The 19,609-nt window shown below is 32.9% G+C and overlaps 2 protein-coding genes across 3 annotated transcripts in view; both read left to right on the forward strand.

Annotated features, from left to right (window-relative positions):
* Positions 1-1,073: 1,073 nt before the first annotated feature.
* On the forward strand, positions 1,074-6,012 carry Papss (PAPS synthetase). Its single transcript, XM_066292342.1, has 9 exons — positions 1,074-1,497; positions 1,551-2,209; positions 2,664-2,818; positions 2,904-3,016; positions 3,146-3,266; positions 3,435-3,607; positions 3,840-4,016; positions 4,112-4,237; positions 4,314-6,012. The coding sequence occupies exons 1-9, from the start codon at positions 1,353-1,355 to the stop codon at positions 4,541-4,543; spliced, it is 1,899 nt and encodes a 632-aa protein (XP_066148439.1). The 5' UTR covers positions 1,074-1,352; the 3' UTR covers positions 4,544-6,012.
* Positions 6,013-8,641: 2,629 nt separating this feature from the next.
* cmpy (crimpy) overlaps positions 8,642-19,609 on the forward strand; it is a 38,145-nt gene continuing 27,177 nt past the window's right edge. For both annotated transcript variants that reach the window (XR_010732990.1, XM_066292343.1), the window contains exon 1: positions 8,642-9,134. Coding sequence is in view for 1 of the 2 variants with exons in the window: in XM_066292343.1 (XP_066148440.1) it covers positions 8,983-9,134 (152 nt within the window). In the remaining variant the exon portion in view is untranslated. The remainder of the gene's footprint in view (positions 9,135-19,609) is intronic.

Genomic DNA, 19,609 nt, shown 5'->3' on the forward strand with positions numbered 1-19,609 from the left:
ATCCATTGCTGTTGGAATTATTAGAATATTAAAGTGTTAAAAAAACGTTTGTTCAATTTCAAAAGATTTATTTACATCTTGATGTTCTGGTGAAGGACATGTATCAGTAAGTACTTAATTCGTCTTGTATTGAAAAATCTAAGTATCACTTTTACTACAACACTTGGTTAGGTACTGTCCTTCAACGTGTTGAGACTCGTAATAATATGTTATGTTAATATTTAGCAGTAATTTAAACGAAGCCAACAATCTTGAGTACGCCCACTTTCCGATATTCAACGAGTCAAAATAGGAACAGAACATGTATGTTATAATGGAATGTATTACCAAAATTCTAGGAGGTATTCGAAAATAAAATAAAATATACAGGAGTTGCCATTGAAGAAAAAGATGCAACACATCACGAATAATCATTTCACCTATAAATGAACTCTGTTAGAACAATTCAATTTCAAATTCGACTGTATAGATTATAGAGATAGATCGATATATTAGAAATAAATTGTACAGTTCGCGCGAAACATTGAGTGTTACTTACAAATAACCAATAATTCCTAAACATGCAGTTAGCTATGTTTGTTCGCCATCCCATCAAGAAAAATATTTAAAACTTTATATTTAAAATTTAATCATTGTGGTGTAAATTTGTTTTTGCATTGCTTACAGCTCAGTTGACTGATAATGACCTTTTTTTTAAGATATGCATTAAATAAAATTTATCTAATTGTAGTTAGTACTTTACTATAACAGTAATTTGTAATGTTAGTAATAACATTACAATTATAAATCAACTCTTAGTTTGTATAAAAACCTTTAAATGTTTTTAAATAATACTGTGTCTGTAGCAAAGCAAAATGATTGTAGATATTTCTTTTTAAATGTAATTATTTCTTATAATGTCTATAATGTAAAAGCTCGCATTCGCTCGTTAAGCTTATTTTCTGCAAACGCATTCCCGATGGGTTATCATAGTCGGTACAATAAGGACAATTTACTCGACTGTCATGTTGTGTCTCCTTCATCTCTTGAGCTGAAGAATGACAGAACATACTCAGAAAGAGTCAATTAGACTATTTCTTTTTTTTTTCTATTAACCTTGACGTGTTTCGGCAAAGTCTGATTTCATTGGTGGTTTAACGTTTTTTGCTTGTCAAGCATTGTATCTGGATTCACAATTTTTAGTTTATGCTATTTACGTGACGAACGTAGTCCTCCTTCCTTCGTCTCCTTAAACCAACATCGAATTTCTCTTGATATTGTAGCTGTAAATTGATGTCAAATACCATTTAAGTAAATGTGAGGTGGCAGTGAAAGCTGTGTTTTTGTACAAGCAATTCGACATCAGTAAAATTATGGAAAACGTGTACAAAAAGCAAAAAACCGGGCTTCAGGTAGCCACAAATGTGACGAAACAGGATCACATTGTGACTCGTGCCAAACGGGGCCAAATCCTAGGGAATCTTCGTGGGTTTAGAGGATGCACTGTTTGGTTCACAGGTAAGCACTTTCTAATATATAAATGCTCTCTTTTCTTACATGAATACTTTAAGGATTATCTGGGGCTGGCAAAACTGCAATTTCCTTCGAATTGGAGGCCTATTTAGTTTCCCATGGAATCCCAGCTTATAGTTTGGATGGAGATAATATGCGCCATGGTCTAAACAAAGACTTGGGTTTCTCAAAAAAAGACAGGGAAGAAAATATCAGACGTGTTGCTGAGGTAGCCAAACTCTTTGCAGACGCTGGCCAGATATGCCTTTGCAGCTTTGTTTCCCCTTTTGCTGAGGATCGAGAGGTGGCACGCCGCATTCATAATGATAGTGACTTGCCCTTTTTCGAAGTTTTTGTTGATACCCCTCTTGAAGAGTGTGAAAGGAGGGATCCTAAAGGCCTCTACAAGAAGGCCAAACAAGGGATAATACAAGGTTTCACTGGAGTTGATCAGGATTATGAGACTCCAAATAATCCAGAATTGGTTGTGAAAACTATTGAACACAATCAGGATGGTGTTAGACAATATACTGTGGCCGAATCAACTCAGCTTGTAATAGAAATGTTAAGAGATAATGGCATTATTCCACTGTTTCAAGAAACAGAGGGGTGGGTACCTGAACTGTTTGTACCTAGTTATAGGTTGGCTAATGCTGAGGAGGAGGCAGCATGTTTGCCTAAATTGGAGATCAGTGAACTGGATCTGCAGTGGTTACAGGTGAGTGTTACAGCTGCACTTCTCTTGGTGAAGTATTTCTTGCAATATATTATTATACAGCATAAAAATTATTGTCCCCCAAACAATGTTAACAAGTATTAGATTTTCAAAGACCAAATTTAGATATTTAATCCCTAATAGATGAGTATGAGCTGGTATTAATTTGGATAATTTCTGATCTAATGGTAGTAGAAACACCTAAATTGCTGTTTTAATACCTGTTAACTAGTTTAAGATTGAATCATAAAATAGGTATTTATAAATGTACAGACAATTTATAATATTTAATAAAGCAGTTAAAATAATGTTTAAAATTTTGCACGGTTCAGAGTAAATAAATTAAACACTCATCAAGTGTAAGTTCAATGTGATACACATTATCTAAGGCTTGGTTGTATGCTAGAAGTTTTTACATTTTTATACGTATTACTAAATCATTAATATTTTTTTCTAGATTCTTAGTGAGGGATGGGCATATCCTCTAAAAGGTTTCATGAGGGAAGACGAATTTTTGCAAACAATTCATTTTAATTGTCTACTGAAAGAAGGTAACCCCATAAATCAGAGTATTGCAATAGTATTGCCTATGTCAGCATTTGATAAAGAACGGTAATTAATGATTTAGAAAATGTTCTAATATATAAAATTTAATATATAGTTTCACATAAACATCACATTTTAATTGTCTTTTTAGGCTCAAAGATTGTTCAGCTATATCCCTGTGTTACAAACAAATTTGTTATGCTATTTTACGAAGACCGGAATTTTATTATCATAGAAAGGAAGAGAGGATTGCCAGGCAATTCGGTAAGTGATTATAGAAAAGTATCCTTAGGTACCTATTTTAACTCTTTATTTTACGTATTTTAATAATAAGGAAGTGACTATTAATCTGATAGGTTTAATGAGTACTAAATGAAAAGTAATTTTTATTAGGTACTACACATAAAGATCATCCTCATGTGAGATTAATCATCGAGTCAGGGGATTGGCTTGTGGGAGGAGATCTGGAGGTACTTAAGAGGGTGCAGTGGGGGGATGGACTTGACGAGTTTAGGTAAATACAGTTTGGGCACACATTCAATTCGTGTCCCACTTTTTCATTAGAAATATTAATAGAATAATTATAAGAATTTCCTTTTGGCAATTCACCATGTTCCTTACAATAACCTCACCCTAAGTCCGTAATAATAATTGTTTTTTTTTTAATTCTTTGTCTACACAGATTAACTCCCAACGAACTTCGTCAAAAATATAAACAAATGGAGGCAGATGTGGTTTTTGCTTTCCAATTGAGAAATCCGATCCATAATGGACATGCGTTACTTATGAACGAAACGAAAAAACAACTGCAAGACAGAGGCTACAAGAAACCTATTTTGTTGCTTCATCCTTTAGGTAGGTAGGTATGTGAAGAAAATGTGAATTGAATGCATGTTTTCCAAATATCACCAAAAACATTTTCTTATATATTAAAATTTAAATTTCTGACAGAAATCGAACCAATGTATTTTTCAAATATTATCAAATTTTTTCTTAGACCTCAAAATCATATTTCTTACAGTGTAGCAAAATTCATTTAGTTTTCCTTTCCTATTATATTAAAAGGTGTCATTTTTACTATTTTAAGGTGGTTGGATTAAAGACGATGACGTACCTCTCCCAGTACGAATCCAGCAACATTTAGCCGTTATGGAAGATGGTCTATTAGATAAAGATTCTACGATATTGGCAATTTTTCCCAGCCCCATGTCATATGCGGGCCCTACTGAAGTCCAGTGGCATGCTAAAGCTCGAATGAATGCAGGTTTGTGTAGTGTCTATTTTTTACCGATTGCGTTAGTGTGTGTGTGTGTGGGGAATTTTTCTGAATTTTCGTCACCATGAAATTCGTTTCTTCAGGGGCCAATTATTACATTGTGGGTCGTGATCCTGCTGGAGTTACACATCCAGCTGGAAAAGAAGCATCTGCTGATGGAAATCTCTTTGATAGTACTCATGGTGGAAGGGTTTTAAAGATGGCTCCAGGTGACTTTCTCTTATACTTTTTACTATAAATGAATAATTCCTAGTATTTGCATATTTTTTTAATTTATTTTTACAGGTCTCTCAGAATTAGAAATAATTCCCTTTAGAGTGGCCGCCTACGATCGTAATGCCAAGAGTATGGGCTTCTTTGACCCAACCAGAAAAGAGGACTTTGAATTTATTTCCGGTACTAAAATGCGCACTTTAGCCAGGACTGGCGAAAATCCACCTGACGGTTTCATGGCCCCGAAGGCTTGGGACATCTTGGCTGGATATTATCAGTCTTTAGCCAAAAGTTCGTGTTGATTAGTGGTCGGTTATAGCTTTAATTAAAATGTTAAATTTCCGTTATGTATATTTCATATTGTGTATTGTTGTGTTGTCCTGAAAATAAGGGCATGTTTCTGTTTTTGCTGAAGATGCAGTTCCACTAACTGGCATTTTGCGATGTCGATGGCATTTTAAAGTCAATTATAAATTCAGTTTTGAACGATTTTCGCCGATATCAATGAGTGATTTGTCTAAATTTTGTTGATAAATTTTATTGATAACTGTATGAAGTCTAAATGGTATTTTTGAAAAGTATTGCAGTTATTTGATAAAGCGAAATGAAGAATTGAAGAAATAGTTTTTGTTTCTGTGCATTTATATCATAGGTACATACTAAACGTATTCAGGGTGATTGCAAAATAGAGGTGAATCATTTTTTAACTATTTCTGTTAACAATCTTCTACCAGCTAAGATCCGGTAAATATTTTTTATACATTTAAATACCTAAATACCTCATTCTGGAAAAGATGTTCATATTCGTTCCCTTAGAAATCTTGGTCAAGATGAGGAGAATTGAAAGAACATACATAATTTCTTCAGAAAAAGTGAGATCTTTTACAAAGTGTCCGAATTCCCCGATATTCTTCAAATAATTTAATTGATTATAAGCAATTTCTATCATTGTTGAAACACTTATTCTTATATAAACATTAACGATTTTGAGATTTAGGTAAGTTCTTCAGAGATATGAGAAATTATTTGCTTAAAGGGTCCTTATTGCTTGCTTCAGTATTGAAAAGATTTTTTTATTTAAAATAAGTCAATGTGTCCATTCCAGTCAATTTTCGTGTTATAGATATATTTTATTACAATTTATTTTATTATATACCTTATTTTTTGTATACAAATATGCCTGGTGATATACGAAGTGATAAATCGAAATAACCAAGTAGTATTAGTTACTTGTATCGCTTTTGATGCGACTCTAACTGATGGATTTCAAAGGCATACCTTGCATTTACTTTTAGAAACTGCGTTTTTATATTTTTTAAATTACTTATAAGTGGAATTTAAATTTAAAAAAGTATTTCAAACCCATAATTTGGTATATTTTTTAGCAGTTGTTAAATATAAAGTACCACGTCCTCTTCTGATTAAGATAATTATTCAAGTTATAAAGGAATAATTATGTTTCTTAAAATAAACCTTTACTAAGTATTGGTGATGCTATTCTTACTTATAATTTCATAATCTTTTATATATCTTGTACAGATATATCATTTTGGAATTTTACATCGCTGTACAACTTACTTGAGTTTTGCTTTTTCGAATTTTTTTTGGAAATATTCTTATACTTTATCCACATATTAAAAATTCTAAAATTAAATAAAAGTTGCAAGGCATTTCCAGTTCCCGTTGTCACCCGGTATAATTACTTAATTGTTATTGTTAAGCTTGAATGTATATTGACTCATTATATTCTGCAAAGATTTTAACAAACAAACTTGTCTTTATTAATTATGGGGAAATAATTAATAATAATCCTGGCCTACGCATCAGTCGTTTAAAAAAATTGCAATTTCTGATTTTTTTTTAATGTTTTACTCAAAATTATTTATGTTTTAAAGTATTCTTTCCAGAGTAGGTAGGTATTATATCGGTGGAGTTTCGTTTTCTGGATGTTTTTTTCTTTATGATATTTGGAAATTTTTTAAGGATCTAATACAAATCGCTTTAAGAGCCAAATTATTAATGTGTTGTTAAGTTATCCATCAAATCAGTATCATAAAACAAGCGCCCATGAAAGCCACGAATTTAACATATTTCTGTGATCTGATTTTAAGGAAATTATTTGTAGGTGAAGTTGAGAAAATGTTACTAAACTGAAACTTAAAGTACAGCAAATAATTTAGCTTCTAAAGGATTTAGGCTTTTCTCATTATTTACAATTTTTATTTCTTATAGCTTCTAATCACCTTAAGAGGCTTTTAATAAAAATTAATCAGTTTTTTGAACGATTTTGTGATGATCTGTGACAATTTAACCTTCTCTGAGAAGCGAGTCCACGAAAAGAACGACGGATAATGTGATTCCTCCTACCCGAAGAGGTATAGCAGGTTTCTTTTTGCAAGTTTTTTCTAATTTAAACGAATTTCCTTCATGGTTTGTGATACTCAAAATCTTTGGTATCTGAGATATGGCTCGTTAGAAAAAGAAAAAATTTTAACAACGGTTTTAAGATTTTAGTTTATTTAAATTTGTGGCGGAGGGGGAGCATATAGTAGGATGATGTATACAAAAAAAATTATTATAGGTCTCTCGATCTTTCAGATGAAGTACATGCACATAATAAGAAACCAATATGGAAAATCAAAATTTTAAGGAAAAATCGCAACTCTGCTTTTGGATGAAACAGTTATATATGCACAGCAAAGCTCCTTTCAGAATATTTGGCTGCATAATAACATAATAAACAAATCTTGGAATCTATAAGGTAGAAATCGGAAACATTACCTAATTTAATAAAATCTTGGGATCGAATGTACTGAATATTGTTTGAGGCATAAATCCCTTCATTTGTTTTACAGAGAATACAAATTTAAAGTTGTCGAGTTCTTGAACAATCAGGTAAACGTTTAATGGTCAATAATTATAATCTACACTTTACATATTCTGAAAATTATTTGATTTGGCTGGTTATGAAACGAAGACGAGATATCGCCTTATGTAACACTTAAAAAAATGTCCTCGGAACATAAAAGTTTTTTTGTTATTTACGAGTTTTATCTAATTTTCTTTATCAGTTTTTTGTCATGTTTCATGTGTGCTCTAAAAGCTTTACCAAACGATTTTTTAATCATTTTCAGTTTATAGGAAATGACACCAATATTAAACGAAACAGCCACGACAAGGGTTCTTCTTATTGATTTAAAAAATGTAAGGTTCCGTGGAATTATTTTGAACGTCTTGTTAGAGACGAAAGGTATCGAACTATGTTTCATAATTTCTCTCTTAATTTTGTTACTTATTTATTAGGAAACATACTGTATGAGTTATTAGATATATTATCTGGTTTATCAGAAAATGTTTTTGTCTTTTTGGTACATTATTTGTAATTCTAATTTCTCACGTGGAAATCATGGCCCATGAATCAAAAGCGAATCTATGCGTGAACAAAAATTCCCCTTACAACAAGAAATATAAGTGTAGGAAAAATGTCTCTAAAATCACCCATTTTCTCGAGTAGCAACCGAGTTATGTCTCCATTCCAGAGGTGGAGTTTTAATTCCCACGGCTCCACAAGTTTCGCTTTGCCAGGGATCGGTCGTTCTATTCGTTTTCCTTTTTCCCGCCGGCCTGCTAGCGCCATTATGGAAATTGGAAATTTTTACACCGTTTCTTTTTAAAATTACTTTTTGTGTCCCGAGGCGACGCCTAAATGATATTGACGAATTTTGTGTTGTTTTTAGTCTATTTTTACTTTTAAAGACATTTTAGACTTTTTTTACCAGGAACCAAAATCTAGGGAATACATCTACACATATCTTTATAATTAGTGTTTACTGACAGTTAATAAAATATTTTCACAATTAAGTAAATTTCAAATGAATCAAAGTCCCTGTGGGAAACGTGGTTGTTTGAAAATGTGGTGTTCGGGTAATGTATTTATCAGCGTGTATGATTGCTTACATATATCAAGAGCTGACTTTACGTATATTGAGTATGTTTGCACAGTAACGTTTGTAACAGTATCACAAGTATGTTAGTGTTTCTTTATGAGTCATACTTATATGTTAGTGTTTTCTTATGAGCATGACTCATAACATCCTTTTCGATATTAATTATCAGCAGTCTCACAATTTTGTTCGAAATTTTACAGTTTAGTTAAACCGACAATACTTCATCATTTAACGATTTCTTCCAATAACTATATGGCAAGTTGATCTCCTTTGCTATTTGTCTAATTTATTTTTATTATAACAGCATAACTCGTAATACCGATGGATTTAAATTAAATGTTCAGCACATGAAAAACTGGAAAGTTAAACAATATTTTGTTGAAGCGCCTGCGTCCAATATTCATCTTTCCAGGCATATCCAGCCGATCCGAGTCTATCCAGTCAACATTTGCTTTCCCTCTCTCGTGCTTCGCGTCCTCTGGATTCGTTTAAGCCAGAAAACCCGCGAAAGTTGACTCGTAGAGCACAATTTAAAAAGAAGTATATTTTTATTACCCGTTAAGTAATGTGAGTGAGAAGAGTTCTGATTTGTTGGAAAATTTATGGATTAGAAGGAAAAATATATACATAAAGCCATCATGTAGACACCTTCTTTGGAGCAAGAAGGGCAAGGCTACTTATCAACACAACATAAAACATGCTGGAAACAAATTTTGTGCCAGAATTACAATAAGTGTTAGATATTAATACTTAGACCACACACAAATTTAGTGTATCGGGCAATCGACAGTAAAATGAATACTGTGTTAGTGTTTGCATTTGTAGCTTTCGTCGCCTTCTGCGGTGGACTTTCTACACCAGCTTGCGTTTGTGACAAGCGAGAATGTGAAATTATTAATGAGGTGGATTGCCCTGGTTTGGGGGTAGTTGTTTGGGATCCTTGCAAGTAAGTTTATATGCTTTTCATGGCGACAAGGGGAGAATAGATAACACCGAGATTGGGTTTAGATGAAATGGAATTATTTAATTAATTATCAAAGATTTTGATGTGTTCCTGTCAAAGAGGATTATCTCTGGTATTTAATGGTGTGTTTGCCCTTTTGACTTTATATGGAGATAGATCCGTACGCATTTGTTCAATTTAAAATAAACGACTTGAAAAATGTAGCCATAAAACTGGAATTTATCTTCATAGGAAATAGCATTTGCGAAAATCTCATAAACCCTAGTCTCGAGGGGCAAATTAAAAAAAAAGGTAGTTTGTATTAAAGAGAAACATGGGGATCAGTTAAAGTAAAACGTTGAAAATATGAGTTATGCCTTTCGTGATGTATAAAAACGCCATTACAAACTTGAAAATTAATTTTATATTGTATTAGTTTATGTTTTCATTATTTTGGGATGTTTAGTAAAGTATTAATAATTAATGTTCACGTTTTAAATTTCCAAGAGCAGACATTTTTAGAGAGATATTGAGTTAATTCAGATATTTCTTAACATTCTTTTAATCCCTTCCAAGAATTCATCAGGTATTATTGAATTAAATGTGGGGTGAGAACTATTTACAGAAGTCTATATCATGTAATAACAATTTAATTAGTGCTGAGAATCTGCAGGATGTTGTTAATGAAACAGATTGTCTCGCAAAATAAAAAATGAACATCTTGATACAGACCTCCTACAGTGCTAGTACCTTTTTATGAGTGTTAATTAGTAGGAATTTGTATCAATATGGGGACGAAGCTTCGTCTTTGAGATATGCCCTTGTCATTAGAGCTGTTTGAGTCTTCGGGTGTGTGTAATCTCCACCAATTTTTTTCTGTGAGAGGTAATTCTGCTGTGGACCTTACAACGCTGTTAGTCAGTTTGACGTGGTAAAAAATCATTTAAGCACTGCAATTGCAGGAAGCCTTTGAACCTCGATTATTTTGCAATTGCTAGAAAATTTCCAAAGTAATTTTCGTAAAATGCTATATATATAAAATCTTTATTTCCACAAGGAAAAGGGCTATCAACCGTTGTTGGTCTTTCTGCCCATGATACAAATTACTAAACTTAGCGTTTCATACTGTCCAAGAGAGAAAAGAAGAAAGGACAGAAATATTTTGAATCAGTTGCACTATTTACATTTACAGGCTGTAGTGCTCTATCAGGGTTGTATTGGGGAACTGGAGATTTGACTGTTTTGTTTGTCTTGTCAAACACAATAGGGTTACTATTGCCCAACTGTCAGGATTGTCCTTCCATTTCGTTTGCATGTCCAGAATTCTTTCCGTTATTCTTGTCATGTTGGTGCTTTGGTATAGTAATTGGTTGGATGGGTTATGTAGGGGGTTGTCGGGGTGACGTATCTTAGTAATTAGTCTGAGTGCGATTTGGTCTGTCGTCTGTATATGTCTTTTTGTTTTTTCTATTGTATTCGCTCTTATTATGTGCCCGTAGTCGTAAAATGCTATTTTTAGTATAATATTATAATCCGAGTCCTACAGTGAAATGTTGGTCAGTAATTGCTAGCTAGAAGTTTAAGAACCAAAGCCATTTGCATCCATTTACTTCTACGAAACTTTCCGACAAATACTGTCAGTTTGTCCTTATCATTTGTCGCTAACATGATTCTGCAAATAAAATGACATGGGATGTTACGTAACAAAGACATATTGCCTAGGAAGTGCTACTCGTAATTTCCTCTTTCTTGAAGTTTTCCCGAGGACTGTGCATTTCCTGAGGGGATGGCTAATGGTTCTTTTCTTGGAGTTTTGACCCGTCATACAGAACTTTATATCTGAACCTTTATTCATAAATTTGAACTTATATGAACTAAGAAAATCAAATCCGAAAATGTCTCATTAAATTCATTTCGAAATTGAAACATTGAAGTGCGCGTCAAAAATTATTCTGGAGCGATTTTGTTCGATTCAAAGTTTCTATTTTCACCCTCAGAAATCTCGAATTTCTAATGCGCCGCCTGAGATTTATAAAGAGAGTTTTCCTGCAGCTTAAAGTTTCACCGAGGCTTTACCGAAATTTATTTGCCAGGCAAGTAGGGAAGATTCGAAGAGGATTTTAATGGGCCGCTGATTCGATATTGGGAGATGATATTATTTTGTCTCGAAGACAAATATTGTGAAAATGTGTAAAAGTCGTTAAAGTCGATAAAATTTAATGAAAAGCCCAACTAAAATTAAACGGGAATTGGGAAAAATATTACTAATGGCTCTCCAGGCTATAAAGGTCGAAATTTGACCCAGTTGCGAACTTTAGGATATTATTGATTAGACTGGAAAAGGCACCATTGCCTTTGGGGTATTTTAATTTACCTAAATAAATTAATGGTCTGGTCCTGAGAAATATACAATTTCATTTCTAATCCATTCACTTTCACAGCCAAACTCTAGGGCTATGTAGAGGAGCACTGATAAGGAGTTTTCAAACTTCTTTAAAGGCATTTTGTTGCAATAGAACTTTGGAGTTTTTTCTTAAAAGCAATTAAACAGTTTCCTGCAATGCGGAGGGCTGCATCACCATTATCCTTTATTGACCGATTTCTCAACAAAAACCTTCAATGTAGTGGCCTTTATTGGTTCAACGTTGTGTATATTGTACGTATCGATAAGTTCTGGTCGACATCTGCTTAAAAAAATTTATTACCCACACACTTAAAGGCTCTGTAGCGTGAAATATGATATTCGAAAATCTCCCTCTCTTCGCACTATTTTTATCCAAGTAAATCAATCGCTTTTGACATTTCGTTGATATATTCAACGTACAATTTTATAGCATTTCGTTAAAGCAAATAATTCGCCGGGTTTTTATAGAGCGCAGTGATAAATAATAAAATAAATATTTGGATATTTTCTTATTAAAAACAAACAGTATTTTATAAAAAGTCAATGGGAAATCGTTTATTCGAGGGAATAAAATGTATTGAAACACAACTGCTGAAAGTGATGGTCTTTTCTCTTTCTTACAATTCCAGGGAGAATTATCGTGAATCCAAGATGCTAAAACTCCCAGCTCCAAGCTGGAAAGCTTAAGAAACTTCCAGGCTGTCGCGTTGTGGTTTGGGAAGGGTTCAAGCTAAATAAAATTTAAGTGGGTAGAAGGGTCTTTGTGCCAGATATAATTGTTTAGAAGATGAAATCAGAAGTGGAAAATTATTGCCCCTAATCCATCTGTTTACATCACCCATTTAGTACCGCAACAGAAAAATTAACATTAAAATCCAGGAACACTATTCTGTCCAGTTTATTAAAGATCAAGATATATCTTGTCAAGAAACTGGTGACGGCCAAAATGGATGATCAACATTGAGCCAAAGCCATTTTAATCGTTAGTATTATGTTTCCTGGATTATCCGACGCTAATTCAGAGCCATTCAATTTTATGGTGAAAAGCGAATACTTACATAATAGTCTTAATCAGAGTTTTAAAATGTAAATACATTTTTGCACTGTGTTCAGCAAAAATTGCCTAAATCCATGCTCTGAACTGATTTGTGAAGTTTTAAAATAATAATTGTTCTATGCAAATAAAGTTACGCATTGAAATTTATGGAAATAAAAGTTCGTGGAAGTTGTGATGAATGATTAAAGTTAAGCTTTGGGTATAAGATAAGTTATATGCTATAATGAAGAACGGCATTTAATGATGGATCAAAGTTTAATTCAGGCCTTAAATTTCTGCTTTACATCGCTTGGAATTCTGGAACATTAAAAATTGTTGTCACGAAAGTAGTTTTAGGAGATACAGGGGCTCAACGAAAACATTACACGGCGAATCTTAGCACAAACCTTTTCAAGATTTTATCGTTTGAAATTGGCTTCCTTAAACAGCGTGTCTGGCATGCAAAAATCTTGTGTATAAGAAAATTTTTATAGCGGAACTAACAAAGATAGGACAACTAAAATTTTCCCGCAAAAAGTCAGAACATTACACTTCATTTTTCTCATTTTCAATTATGATCAGTATCTACAGGTTCGCCTGCCAAATAAATTGAATTAGGACAATGCACAAATGCCACAAAGTCGTTTTCTTCAAATGGGACGCCACATGTTTCAGTACATGGGTTGAAAGACCATTTCATTCTGCATTCAGTAACGTAACTTCGTATTCTTACATAAGACTTTTTCTGAGTTATTTGAGTTTTGACCGGGTATATTTAAGAATACAAAAATTGTTGGAAATAAATGGTGGACATTTTGAGTAATTATTGAAAGAATTTGTAGCACTAAGCGACTATGTTTTAAACATATATTTTTTTAATATTTAAATTTCAAACTGCAGCAGGAGAGTAATTCCAAATTGTTAAGACTTGAAGTAATAAAATATTGCTTATTTTTCCCGCTGTATTGCCTAAAGTTTTCATTTTAAACTCTACTGTTTGAACTAGATCTAAAATTCTTTTAACGGGCAAATGACGATTAAAGCCATTACAGATTAAGCGAATATTTCAATATTTCGAATTGTAGTATAATCATTTAGTGGCCTCAAGTCATTGTTTCATTGCTTTTCTTTTAAATTTGGGCGATTTTAGAAACGCATGCAATTATTAAAATATGAATTACATTAAATCAATTCTTCAACGCCAAACGTGCATTATTTTTCTAATAAATTTGGAATTCTTCCCCTGTCTCATATTTTCTCCCATTATGCTTTCGTGCGAACAACCTAATAAATCCAAATGTAACATGAATATTAAATTAGCTTGTACAAAGGGAAATATAAGCAAAAGGTTGTATTTTATGTGCATATTATTGCGAGTGAAGCTGTAGAATTGTAGCGAGGTAGCATGTAGAGGAGCTCTGTGTTTGGATTAAAATTGAACGAGAAACACACGAGGCGCATGAAAGTTTTATTAGCGTAGAATGAGGTGCTGTCAGTTTTCGAGTTATAATAACAACAGTTTGAATTTTAATATATGTATGATAATAAATATGGATTTACGCTTGTGCAATTCTTCTCTCAATCTGCGACTCTGATTGTTGGAAACATCATATTTCCTAACCACAGAGTTAATGCCTTAGGATCATTTAGCATAGCAAATCATATATTGGGTTGTTCGATAATTAATGTCGTATTTTTTATGTTTTTTCAAAGTGAATATACTCATATTAATAATGAATATTAATCAATGATATAGTGGCCATATTGGTGGATGACCTTTTTCCATCTTTCGGCAAGTTGGAAAATTCCGCGTTCGAAAAAGCCTTGATTTTTAAAAGTAAAAAATTGATTTAACTCATTTTTAACGGCTTGATCAGAATCGAAATTTTTACCATTCAAATGATTTTGAAGAGAACGAAACAAATAATAATCTGATGGCGCCAAGTCAGGGCTATATGGTGGATGAGGTATCAGTTCCCAATTTAGTTTCAATAATTTTTGACGCGTTATTAAAGACGTATGAGGTCTAGCGTTATCATGATGGAACAGTGCCCCTTTGCGATTGGCGAGTTCAGGACGTTTTCTTTTGATTTCTTCGTTCAATTTCGATAGCTGACGACAGTAAACATTCGAATCAATAGTTTGGTTTCTCGGAAGCAGTTCAAAATAAAGAATACCCTTGTAGCCCCACGACACAGATAGTAAAATCTTCTTTTGATGAATATTGGCCTTGGACGTCGATTGCGCAGGTTTATTTTGTTTCGTCCATGATCGTTTTCGGACTACGTTATCGTAGACAATCTATTTTTTATCACTCGTTATGACTCTTTTTAGAAGTGGGTCGTTTTGGTTACGATTCGGCAAAGAATCGCATATGTTAATGCGTTGGGTGAGGTGAATTTCCTTCAATTCGTGAGGAACCCACACATCCAATTTGCTAACGTACCCAAGCTTTTTTAAATGCAGAGAAACGGTTGAATTCGATATGTTCAACTTTTCTGCTATCTCTCGAGTGTCATACGCCGATTAGTTTCGATTAAGACCTTTATTTTATCGTTATCAATGGTGATTGGGCGTCCAGTGTGTGGTGCATCTTGGACATTAAAATTTCCGGAACGAAAGCGAGAAAACCAACGCTGCCACTGGCGTTCAGTAAGGCAGTTCTCAGTCACAAACTTCACAAAATTTCTTCTGAGCTTGTACTGCATTTTTGCCCTTTCGAAAGTAAAATAATAAAATGTGTCGATAATGCTCACTTTGATTTTCCATCTTTAACTTAAACTTTAAACAACTTCTTGTTTTCTAATCACCTTCAATTTTCGATCGAAAAAAGTCTAAAACATAACCTTTAAAATGGCATATAATAATATAAGCGACGAGATCACTATTACTCGATATGTATAAATTAAGCCATCTATGAGAATAAAACGACATTAATTATCGAACAACCCAATAATACTGACTACAACTTCAGTGCCTATCAAAAATGTTTGAAAAATATTGAGAGAAATTTTTTATTTCTTTAATAACTACTGTGGACAAAAGATTCACATATCGAAATGTAGATCATGAATATCTTTATTTTAAAAATTTTTAGAGGTAAGTAGGGACATGTTATGTTAAGGAAATTTTTGGAAAAAAACGTGATCTTTAGAGAAAACAAATCCTGTAAAGCTGGTGCTAATAGATCAGAAGTTTTATACCTACATACTTAGAAATTTTGACAATTCCTTTCCTTCGTCAATTTGAATTATTTTAATTTGCAAATATTTACAAAGCTTTGGTGAATAGAACATTTTTCCTCGATGTTTGACAAATAAGTAAACAAATTAAATGTCTCGATTCATTCCGTAAGACGACAACTTCTTTCTCTACCGAGTAAAAAAATAGAAAAATATTTTAAAGGGCTATTCAAATAAACAATAAAAAAGCTCAAGACTTTTTGAGGAATAATTTATTTTCAAGGAGTTTAGTGTGCAGAAAAACTTTGAGAATAAAAGAGACCAACATATTCATCATCTTCAAGTAGTAATTTCAAATGCAAAGCTTTCCACATTGTTCACCACCGGAAACAGCTTTACATCAAAGGGTCCCTTTGTATTTCCTTGTAACATACATAATAAATCTCAATGTTGCATAATGTTAGGAAATTGATTTTTGTTATGGTTTAGTAACAATAATCTCCCCATTGGAACGATAATTAATCTAGAGCTTTTGTTGTGTTAATTAAAAAAATGAGTTACGGCTCTCGCTAGATATCTGGATTAAACTGATCTTTCTTATTGTGCAACCGGATTTAGGGGATGAAAGACCTAAAAATAAATAAGTTTAATGGAGTTTCATAGAGCAGAGCTCCAGCCAACAAATATTTAATGACGTGCCTTAATCCGATTCTTTGGAAATGGGATTAACATAGAGTTTACTTCTTAATCAAAAAGAATAAAGAATGTGTTTTATCACTAGGTTGTTTAATTTAGGGGAGATTACTTAGAAATCGATAAAGTTGGTTTTTGCTAGGTTGTACCCTTGTCAGCCTATATAGCTTCAACCAAAAATAGATCATGTAAATTGTTATACAATTTGCATACACATTAAATCAATTTATATTAGCATTTCAAAAGCTCTAAATCATACAGGCAGATATCGACCACAATTCAAATAATAGGTAGACGAATAGATGGAATATGCCAAAGGGAATATTTACAATTGTTCTGGATGTTAAACTTAACTTATGGACAAAATAAAATGGACAATTTTTCGCAAGCCTAGAACCAAGGAAAATGTGACTTGACTTCTTTCTGGAAATACCGCAATTGAAAATAGACATCCCTAATTTAATACGGACATCTTTAACTTAAAAATTTGATAAATAAAAAGGAAAACTGTTTAGATAACCAACTTGACAGAAAAAGGGGGAGAGAAGTATAGCAGTTCGCAAAAATCTTCACAGTACTGTTGACTATCGATGGAATGTTCTATGCTTGCTAGGTAGAAAATGGAAATAATCCTTTTGTTCATGAATATGCAAATTTTCTATTTGGAAATGTTCAGTGTGAATTACAAAAAAAGTCGGCAATGAAACTAGCATAAAACAGAAAACTAAGGTATTTCGAATGAAAAATTCCCTTTAGAGCTGCTGCCATCAAATCGCCAACTTTGTGGGAATAAACAAGCTTGGGTCATACATCTCGGAATATATGAAATATAAAAAAGGTTTTTATTTAATTTCATCCTGCTTGTTTAACTTGGAGCAGGAACTAAATAACATTTTTATAGGACTAAGTGATACGGTTATGAAGAAGTAATAATGGAGAGATATAGTTTTACGAGCCGTGGAGCAGGAAAAATGTAACTTAATCTATAACAATTAAAAGGTCCATTTAGTTTCCATATGAAACTGCTACAAGGAAATTATGGGAAACGGAGGAGCGTCCATGTAACTAAACACTTCTACCAGTTTAACGACCTTAAGCACCGGCAAATTACGTATTAATGTTCAGCTCAAGATAGCAACATACCGAAATTATAGTGGTGCTAAAAACTTTCCAAAGGTACAATAATACATTCTCCTAAGTCTTATTATCGCAAATTACCTGAATGCATCGAAACTGGCACTCTTACCCTGCTTGTAAGGGGCAAACTTACTCAATAATATAATGGTTGGAAAGGGGATAGTAGAGTTAGATTGACTTCAAAACTAGGCGATGGCTGTTTATCCAGAAGGAAGCTACGCAACTCTGGCTCTCAGACTTATCCAGCCCTTACATACAAGTACCTTTATACTTCACCTAACAGGGTTTAGTTTCTAAAGCTCTAGTTAGATTTACTTCCTCCGGTAGCCGGTTAAATTATAGAGTTAAACAATGAGTTAATCTGTTTTAAATTAATTGTATTGTGTTCTAGAGGTATTTGTATAGCACCTAAATTAAGTGTATGGTCAAGGTAAAATGCAGATTTTATTTCAAAACAGGTGGAACAGAGCTATTTACTTTAGAATGTAGTATTATTATAGGCGCAAGGGCAAGAGGCAATGTTTGATCTTATTTAGTTCGAGGGAGAGAACGTGATCTTGGGCAGAAAAGGGTTGGAGCCCTAGGGTGGGATGCGCCAGTAACACACATCTTCTAATATATGTGTGTTTGCCTTTGTGAAGCAGCTCATATACGTTTCAGAATTTACAGTAAATTTAAACGTCCATTTTATATGCACTTAACGTTAACTCAACTCAATGGTAATTAATATCATTAATTGCTTGGAACTCTAAATTCCCATGACATCGTTGTTTTTAATGGTTTTCCACTGGTATAACAAAAACATGGAGTTTAATAATATGGAGTTACACAATGAAAATGTTAATTATATGATAAATAATTCATAGCATGTAATTATATCCCCCGATTTCAATTTCCATAATTCACATAAAACTTAATAAAATTTGCATAATATATCGCGCATTCGAAATTTTATGATAATTTTGTAGAGTTGTGTTATTATTGAGAACCGCTTTGTTAATTGGATTGAGTGACAAGAAATATGTTCTCTCCTTTCTATATAAATAGGCCCATCGGAAATGTGTATTTATAACTTATAAAAAATTCAGCATCTGACAAAAAAAATTGTAGGTTTTGAAGTGCCGAATTCATTGTTCTATAAAAGATTTAATAGTTATTAACCTGTTTGCGAATTTTTATTTATTTTCAAGGCAAAGTATTCACTCGAAACTCACGATCACTGCTTAACTAATATTGACTAGAAGAAATGATGAATTTTTTTCATATTGAGAGACAACTTAGTTCATCATTTCAGAGATGAATTAGTGTGAATTTTGATACGATCATACCTGTATACATGTGAGCTTGTGAAAAGAAGTTACCTGACTCTCAAAGCTTTTACTTCACTGATCAAGTTAAACATTTTTCAATATTGAGCGATTACTTTGAGTCGCTTGTGGGTCAAATTGCTGATGTAAATTTGTTGCTCGTTCTGGGGATATAACTTTTTCATATGTAACGTAACAAGTGCATTGAAAATGATCGATAAATTTTAGGGCAATCTGCATGAAAGCCTGGATGAAAAAAAAAAAAAGTGAATGCACGCTGTCGATGAATGTTTTTCCTGGTGCAGATTACATGAATGCGTATTGTTCCAAAATTTATCGATAATTTTCAATGAACGAGCTATTTTCGGAGGATTTCGTGAACCAAATGCTATATATCTGTTATTCATTTGGGTAATCTTTGAGCTCGTAGACATACAAAGAAATTTAATTTTAATAAATATTATCGTGATGAAATTTCCATTATGGTTCATCGCAGTGATTAACGCATTTGTAAAATTAAACTTCTGAAAGATGCACTTTCGAAATTCGAATGACGAACGAATCTGACTTATTAGCATTCTCTTTTGTTCTGTTTTATGCTGAGATCAATTGGCGTGTAAATACCTATCTGAAAACATTTATCTGGTGCTATTAAATATTTCAATAGAGGTTGGTAAAGAAATTCTATTAATGTTCCATAAAGGCATAAGTGGGTAGAG

The sequence above is a fragment of the Euwallacea fornicatus genome, chromosome 17 (assembly GCF_040115645.1).
Source record: "Euwallacea fornicatus isolate EFF26 chromosome 17, ASM4011564v1, whole genome shotgun sequence".
NCBI lineage: Eukaryota > Metazoa > Arthropoda > Insecta > Coleoptera > Curculionidae > Euwallacea > Euwallacea fornicatus.

Excerpts from the sequence above, each read along its gene's own strand:
- Papss (XM_066292342.1), top strand. The coding sequence starts at position 1,353 with ATGGAAAACGTGTACAAAAAGCAAAAAACCGGGCTTCAGGTAGCCACA. Across the intron at positions 2,210-2,663 it reads TGGATCTGCAGTGGTTACAG|ATTCTTAGTGAGGGATGGGC; the intron begins GTGAGTGTTACA and ends ATTTTTTTCTAG. Across the intron at positions 4,017-4,111 it reads TAAAGCTCGAATGAATGCAG|GGGCCAATTATTACATTGTG; the intron begins GTTTGTGTAGTG and ends TCGTTTCTTCAG.